The 8,547-nt window shown below is 47.7% G+C and overlaps 2 protein-coding genes across 5 annotated transcripts in view; one reads left to right on the forward strand and one right to left on the reverse strand.

The window, feature by feature from the left end:
• mkln1 (muskelin 1, intracellular mediator containing kelch motifs) overlaps positions 1–2,531 on the forward strand; it is a 21,579-nt gene extending 19,048 nt beyond the window's left edge. For all 4 annotated transcript variants that reach the window (XM_060048688.1, XM_060048689.1, XM_060048691.1 and 1 more), the window contains one exon: positions 204–2,531. In XM_060048688.1, coding sequence (XP_059904671.1) covers positions 204–325 — 122 coding nt within the window. In that variant the 3' untranslated portion in view covers positions 326–2,531. The remainder of the gene's footprint in view (positions 1–203) is intronic.
• Positions 2,532–3,998: 1,467 nt separating this feature from the next.
• podxl (podocalyxin-like) lies at positions 3,999–6,432 on the reverse strand. Its single transcript, XM_060048754.1, has 4 exons — positions 6,052–6,432; positions 5,870–5,910; positions 5,066–5,203; positions 3,999–4,720 (listed from the first exon to the last, which is right to left on the reverse strand). The coding sequence occupies exons 1-4, from the start codon at positions 6,143–6,145 to the stop codon at positions 4,526–4,528; spliced, it is 468 nt and encodes a 155-aa protein (XP_059904737.1). The 5' UTR covers positions 6,146–6,432; the 3' UTR covers positions 3,999–4,525.
• Positions 6,433–8,547: the final 2,115 nt, after the last annotated feature.

The raw sequence follows: 8,547 nt of genomic DNA on the forward strand, positions 1-8,547 counted from the left end.
GCATTAGCATGGAAAATTAACATTAACAATGTCGCACTTCTGTAAAAGAAGAAGGTACAAAAGAAATGCAGTCGGGACGGGGGCGACTCGTCCCAGTGTGCACAGAGCTCCCAGAGTGACGTGGACTGTTCTGTTCTAATCTCTCTCTCTCTCTCTCTCTCTCTCTCTCTCTCTCGCTCTCGCTCTCGCTCTCTCTCTCTCAGGGTTCTCTGACGTGGACCAGACGTACGCCCAGCGGACTCAGCTCTTCGACACGCTCGTCAGCTTCTTCCCCGACAACATGACCCCGCCCAAGGGCAACCTGGTGGACCTCATCACCCTGTAGCCCCGCCTCCAGCTCTCGGCCACACCCACCTCCAACCCTGGCCACGCCCACCTCAACCAGGGCGGTGAAACTACTGACAGGGCCTCCTGATTGGACGGAGCCGGAGAGGGAGGGGTTCATATTCGGCAGGGGGAGACGCCCCCCCCGTCCCCTCTCTGGCGCTGCGGCGGGAAACCGCTCAGGACGCTGTGTCTGACCTTTGAACTGGTGACCCCTGACCCCCAGCAGGGTGCTTGCAGGGGGTGAACACTAGGGGGCGCTGTGGGCAGACTGAGGGGGGGGGGGGGGCTTGGACTCAGAAACACTGTGATCCCTGGACACGAGCCGGTCGCCGTAGCAACTCGGAGCTGGCGCCATTTAATTTTTTTTAAAGCTTTCCACTATCCCCCCCCACCCCCCCCATCACGTCCCTGAACCCCCCTACACTCAGCTACCGTCGTGTGGATTTACCCAGAATGCCTGTATCCAGGAGGTGGATTCTTATTGGTTAGCTCTTTTCCGACACACCGAACATATGCGTGTTGCTGAACCATTAGAGGAATAAGATATGACGTTCATATATCGTATTTAAGACTGGCGTGTGTGTGTGTGTGTGTGTGAGTGGATGTTATTGAATCCTCTGCTGCCAATTATTTAGTTTTGACAAAGGAACCAATATATATACCAAGTTGACAAAGGGAGTGTTGCCGACAACAAATTTTCTTTTGTTCATTTTTTTTTCTCTGCGCCGGGATCCAGTCACACACACGCACGCACACACACACACACACACGCGCTCCTTTGATAATTGTAAACAGGCTTGGGATTCACATGCTAGTCGTAGCAACAGGCTACTCAGATCATTGTAAACTTGTCATTCACCCCCTCTCAGAATGCGCTGAGTCCTGAGTTGTGTATAGGAAATGCGATTACGTTACACACCAAAAGAAAGTCAGTATTTATGAATGGGTTATGGACGTGTGATTCTCTCTTCACCTTATACCCCTCGAAGTCCACAGAATATATACTTTTTATTTATTGCACAGTTCTAACCTGATTGGGACTACTGAAGTGCTCTGTCGTTTCCTTTCTGCCTTCGCTAAAGCTGCACTATGTAAGTGACATGTAATAGGACGTTGCCATTTATGTTTCCACAATACATTAGATTAAAATTGAACCGACTTAAGCCATCTGAACCATTGGTACGTTATGGAATCTAAATCGGAACAATTTGAGCGTCACAAATTTACTTAAAGAGCAGGTGATGATGTTACATGAATGTGTTTGAGTAGATTCTTGAAAACAAGCGTGTCCTTTTATTTCATTATTGGCTTGCGGTGAATCTTCGTACTCTTAATCAACGTCCAACGTGGTACACATCAGCATCTATACAAATTGAAACATTTTTTTTTTTTTTTATCATAATTTGACGCTTTGTAGTCTTCATGGACATCTTGGTTCGAAGCGCTATCATGGTTGAGGGAAACGACTCGGAAGCGGCCATCTTGGCTCCAAACACTAGCAGCTGGCGCACGGAGCCAAAGATATGAATCACGATTTTTTTAGCTTAGAATTGATATCACGATTCTCTGCCACGATTTTTTCTCACGAAATGTAATTTTTATTGTAATTTATCGTGCAGGCCTACTTCCGAGTCAGTACCCCTCAGTTCCCCCCCCAAGATGACTTCTAGATTTGGTTTCCCACTTTGCATCTTACTGCTCAGCATATTGTAGCATACCCCCCCCCACCACCACCACCACAACCTACTTTCCCCTTCCTCTGTGAGACACAGCGGAAAGTTTCCATGGCTACTCTTGTAAAAGTGTCTTCCTTTGCACTGTGTGTGGTTGTGATTAGGCCCTGAGAAACTAAACTCTATTTAAACGTGTGTGTGTGTGTGTGTGTGTGTGTGTGTGTGTGTGTGTTAGTGCCCCCCCCCCCCCCAGTACAAAACAAAATAAACTCTTATTTGACATTTTTTGTGCCAGGAAAAAAAATGCCACTTTTTGTTTTTCTTTGAAAAAAAACTAAATTACGCAATGCCAATTTTTTTTTTTTTTCTGTTCTGTTGGCCTGTCAAAACTCTATAATGCTGACGATATCAGAAATGTTTTAATTTCCTTCCTCCTGCCTGGACTCGGGTGAATGTGTAGGAAGACTTGTAGTATCGGACTGTATGTAACATGTACATAAAAACAAGAACAAATAAAGATTGTATTTTGTCCAGGGTTTCTAAATGGCTTCCTCCCGCCTTAATCCGCTCATCTTTCGGAATATAAGCAAGCGATATCGAAGTAGGTCAAAGCATTTCCTTTATTATCCGGTATACGAAAAACATGGCCGCCTCCGCCGACGGGAAGCAAAGCGAAGATTTGATTTACAGATTCCAGTGTGTCAGACCCCCTGTGGGTCAGGCTTAGCAGCCGACCGACCATAAATACAAAACACTTTGGTTGGAAAACAAAACGGGTATAATAAAAGTGAAAAACACACACGCACACACAACCCCCCCCCCCCCCCACCCCCGCCTTACAGACTTACTCAAAAGTGGTTTCTATTTTGCAGTGCCGAAAGTGATTATAGAGTTTAGACCGACTGTGATTGTAAATATATAAATATCGATATAAAAATTAGTTTGCTGTGTCTGTAGTAAAAAATGTGATTAGAAGAACATACCAGAAATACCTCCCCCTACCCCCCCTCCCCCAAAGAGCATCGGAAAAAAATAGTGTTCTGTAACGACTATTTACAGTGATCATTCTCGTGTTTCAAAATAAAATGCACAAATATATAAAGTGATTGTTTTTTCTCAAATATTCATTGACCTTTAAAACAGGAACCTACTGATGAATATTTTTGTCAGTATTAGTTATATATGTAGGGATTAACACACACGTAAAGTGGCACACCCACAAACAAATGTACACATTGAACATGAGAAAGTCATGATTATCAGTCCAAGTCATTCAAAATAAAGTACAACGGCCCTTCTAGAAATAGACTGCTATGTTTCCACGGTTTACCTCGTTTCTTTCAAATCTGTCCACAAATTAGGCAGCGAAGCCATCGTTGCTCTGTGTTAACCACAAACCAAAGGTTAAGGGTCAAAGTTTGCCAGGATGACTTGGATTATCCTGAGGTTCTACTGATAAATTATTCTGATATCAGAAATCTTCAGGCACATGGTATTACTGATGGATCAAACTACATGGGGACGACACCAATCCTTTTTTTTTGCGAGTTAATGCAATGATGTCATATTAATCATATTGAAAGTGGGGATAAAACACATTTGACCACAGAGAGCGCTCCTGCTAAAGTGTCGTCACTTATTTAAAAAACCTCACTCCGACTCCCACAAAGCAATGTTTCAGACCTTTTCATTTAAAGGGGACGTATACTACCACCAGGTGTGAGCGTGATTAGCCTTACAAGCCGTTTCGAAAAATCTGCCTAATATGACATCACTAGTGGGTGTGTCCACCTAGATCTGTGCTGGATAGATCAGTCTACCAGCCTACCCAGTGGACTGAAGTAAACATTGCTCATCTATCCAGCACAGATCAGAGGTGGACACGCCCACTAGTGATGTCATATTAGGCCGATTTTTCGAAACGGCTTGTAAGGCTAATCACACTCACACCTGGTGGTATAATAAGTCCCCTTTAAAGGTGACGTATACTACCACCAGGTGTGAGCGTGATTAGACATTACTAGCCGTTTTTGACATCACAAGTGGGCGTGTCACCTTTAAAAAAACGATGTTTACCTCAACGGCCAACGAACTGCCTACTGTTTGGTGTTGCGTAAAAACTATCTGTACTTCAAAGGGTTCATTTGTGAGAAACGTTGAGTAGAAAACCCGGTAGACGGGTGAGGCACTAGGGGCGATGGGTCCATGGGGGGGTGTTAGGGCCGGGTTCTGGGCTAACAGGACCGTCCTTTGGTGTAAGGAGGGGGGGGGGGGGGTACTGCTGGATGACTGCCGCCGTCGTAAAGACTGTGTGGTTTATGACACCCTGACCCTCAGAACCCTTAGTGGGCGGCCGAGGGGAGTGTGTGCTGTGTGTTTCAGGGAGACACTGGGAGGTTTGGAACCTCCCTCTCCTCCTCCTCCTCCTCCTCCTCTCATTGAGTCCTATCTCTCCTCCTCCTCCTGCTCCTCCTCCTCCCTGGAGGTGAGTGTCCTCCTCCTCATGCTCCTCCTCCTCCTCCTCCCTACAGGTGAGTGTCTTCCTCATCCAGGAGCACCTCCTTGTTCATGGACTCCATGGGAACGATCCAGCTATCGTTGAACTCGTTGCACGGCGGCGCCTTCTTCTCCTGCATCTCCGGCTGCACCTCCATCACCTCCAGCGTGGGGTTGTCGTGGTAACCGTTCTCCACCGTGTGCAGCTCCTCCGTCAGGTGTTGCTGCCGGGGGACGGAGCAGTGTCAAATCAGTGCTTCAGAGATTCTAAATAACTTTTGTAAATTATTTTAGAATTCATTCAGAAAGGCTCTATTTTAGAATTCTCAAATTTTGATTTCTTTTATTTTGCAATTCTTGAATTTATATATTTTTATTTTTGAATTTCAGAATCGTACGTATTCATATGCCTTTGCTAATTTGACGGTGGAATACAGACCTGGGATAGTGTCGTTCCCCAACCCTAACCCTTACCCTAACTCTACCCATCACGGCCTGACCCTAACCTCCTCCGGGGTGAAGACCCTGGAGGAGGAGGGGGAGGGGCCTGGCTGGTGGGCGTGGCTCACCTGGTTCTCGTGGTAGGGCTTGCGGTGGTGCGTGGCGTAGATGCCAAGGCCGATGATCATGGCCAGCAGCGCCCCGCACGACGCCAGGATGGCGATCAGCGTCGTCTTGTCGCCCGGCTTGGTAGGGTGTATCTCCAGCTTCGAGAGACAAGAGGAAACGTGAGACTGGGCTGTGGAGTGCCTGGCATACGGCAGCACCATCGTGAGTCTGGGGAAACGTCATCACCCCCTACGCCATGGGTCGGAACTAGGGCTGAACGCTTAATCGGATTCAAACATCCCGAATTAATGGAACACATATCGCAAAGGATACGATTAAACAAATCGATTTTTTATTGTTACTGACTGGAAATCAATAAGATTCGTTTTTTTTAATTTTTTTCAATAGTTAAATAAAGATGTTAGAATATCAATTCATGCATTAATTCATCTCAACAGAGGCCTGGCCTAAAGGAAAAAGCAGTTTATACTGCTTCCAATGTTGTGTTGGTCCTACTATAGATTGATTTGTTGCTTTTTGAGTAAATAATACAGAACATAAGGAACTTTAAAAAAGAAAAATTGCATGCACAAAATTGGTTGGAATAATTGCAATTCGATTATTTCCCCAAATCTTTCATCCCTAGTCGTAATGTGTTTGTACGGTTTGCTCAATTACGTAACTCGTGAGCGAATAGATAATCAGCAGGCACTAATTAGAGCCAGAACGTCGGTATTTGCAACACATCTGTCACTAATTTGCATAAAAAACAACCAATACGTATATGTTTACTTAAGATCTCGTTTCTAAAACGTAGTTCTCACCTTGATTTCGTCCCAAACTTTATTGGCCGTCGGGACAGCCACTGTTGAAGAATAACAATCAATACAAATGATTAAATCCACATTTGAAACCTGACATTTCAGGTGTTCAGAAATAACACACAAACACACGCACGCACGCACGCACGCACACGCATGCTCGCACACAGGAACTGCCGAGGTACCTGCGGCGCAGATATCGACGACGTCCTCAATTTTGATGTTTTCACCGTGCCCGCTCCAGGTCACGGTACAGTTCCCGTGGGTCATAGGGCCCATCAGCTTCAGACAGGCGGCCACATTGATCTCGTCGTCGATCTACCCAAGGAGACACAACCACTGAGTCACACACACATCCCATCTCAGCCAATCACAGCCCGTCACGAGGCGCTACGACTAGCGCCACCAGGTGGATGTGTATATATTTTTTAAATAGCTCCCATAGCTCAGGTCATTTAGCAACGTGGCTATCTGCCTAGCCTTGCTGGTCTCTCCTTGGACGGGACACCAGAGGGTGCTGGTAGAGGGGTTGGCCAGTAGGGGGCGCACATCCCTTTGGCCTCTGTGAGTCTCCCCCCCCCCCCCCCCCCCCCCCCCCCCACCCGGGACAGAGACCAGAGTCTGTCCTTTGGAAGGTCTCCGTCTTTCGGATGAGACGTTAAACCGAGGTCCTGACCCCCTGGGGTAGAGCACTAGAGCAGGTGAGGTGAGGGTGAGGTTAGGGTGAGGGTGAGGTGAGGGTGAGGTTAGGTGAGTGTGAGGTGAGGGTGAGGTGAGGGTGAGGTTAGGGTGAGGTGAGGGTGAGGTTAGGGTGAGAGTGAGGTGAGGGTGAGGTTAGGGTGAGAGTGAGGTTAGGTGAGTGTGAGGTGAGGGTGAGGTGAGGGTGAGGTTAGGGTGAGGTGAGGGTGAGGTTGGGGTGAGGGTGAAGTGAGGGTGAGGTGAGTGTGAGGTGAGGTTGGGGTGAGGTTAGGGTGAGGGTGAGGTGAGGGTGAGGTGAGGGTGAGGTGAGTGTGAGGTTAGGGTGAGGTTGGGGTGAGGTTAGGGTGAGGGTGAGGGTGAGGTTAGGTGAGGGTGAGGTGAGGGTGAGGGTGAGGTTAGGGTGAGGTGAGGGTGAGGTTAGGGTGAGGTTAGGGTGAGGGGAGGGTGAGGATAGGGTGAGGGGAGGGTGAGCGTGAGGGGAGGGTGAGGTAAGGGTGAGGGTGGGGTGAGGTGAGTGTGAGGTTAGGGTGAGGTTGGGGTGAGGTTAGGGTGAGGGTGTGGTGCGGGTGAGGTTAGGGTGAGGTTAGGTTGTGGGTGAGGGGAGGGTGAGGTGAGAGAGAGAGAGAGAGAGAGAGAGAGAGAGAGAGAGAGAGAGAGAGAGAGAGAGAGAGTGAGAGAGAGAGAGAGAGAGAGAGAGAGAGAGAGAGAGAGAGAGAGAGAGAGAGAGAGAGAGATACAGAGGCATCAAGAGACACAGAAAGACAGAGACAGCGAGAGAGACAGAGGTGTGCGTGGGAAAGAGGAAAATGAGTAAAAAGCAGAGGGTGTTTCCACTAAGAAGCTCTTTCCTCCACAGAGACTACAACCTCCTCTCTTTTGGTTTTATCGTGTGCGTCCCAGCTTCCTGCCTCGCTGCTGGAAGCTGGAGGCAGCCTCGCCGGGCAGATTACATCGTTTCCTCATTCTGACGCCTGAGAACCCCTCTCCCTCCCAGGACCCCGGATCAACAGCCCCATATTTAGGGGACTTCCCATTCACTGGATCTATTTTATGACTCTAGTGTTTGTGGCAGACATGGGGGACTCGAGTCACATGACTTGACTCGAGTCAGACTCGAGTCGCAAATTTGAGGACTTGAGACTTGCTTGACTAACACTGATAAAAGACTCGACTTGACTTTGACTTGGTCTTCATGACTTGAGACTTGACTTAGACTTGAGACAGATGACTCGAAATGACTTTTCTAAAGTTAGATTATAGGTTGGATATGTGATTTGCGATACGCCAGCAGATTTTGAAAAGACGCAACTCAAATGGTCCAATCCCCTCTCCTTCAACGCTGACTCTGACTCCACCCATTCCAAGTACATGGACGCGCAATCACACAAGAGCGCGAACACAGATGCGCGAGAGTGGGCCAGGGCAGGCTAGCTAGGTTGGAGTTTAGGGTTGTATTCTAGCACTAGGTCCAAATGTGGATTAGCAAGTAAACTAGCTCCAGTAGCTACCGCAGGATAACAACAAACAGAAGCTTGCTCTGGCACGAGCTTTGAGAACGTGCACGTGCACGAAGAGGTCACGCGCGGGGGGAGGGGGAGTGCAGTACGACCGTTTGATTGACGTACTTACTGTCCAATGCCACTCGGTGTTTCTGAAAATCATTGGCTGGAGTTTTTCGAGCCCTGCCCGTTCCACAGATGATTAACTTGTTTAATTTTCATGTCAGTAGGCTACTTCTAACTCAGTGGTTTTAAGTGTCTTTTTGTTCAAGGTGGAGGTACGAGTTATAGCAGTCCCTGCATCAAGTGCACCTCTTGAACGTGTGTTCAGCCATGGTGGGGTGATAATGTGACCACATCATTCAGAACTCAGTGACAAAGTACTGTCAATTTTTTTTTTTGCAAATGCAATGCATTGTAAGTCGATGTATGTTGCGAGGCAGCAAGATTGCTGCCAGCTTTCAGGCTTGTGTATTACTATTT

The sequence above is a fragment of the Gadus macrocephalus genome, chromosome 4 (assembly GCF_031168955.1).
Source record: "Gadus macrocephalus chromosome 4, ASM3116895v1".
Classification (NCBI taxonomy): domain Eukaryota; kingdom Metazoa; phylum Chordata; class Actinopteri; order Gadiformes; family Gadidae; genus Gadus; species Gadus macrocephalus.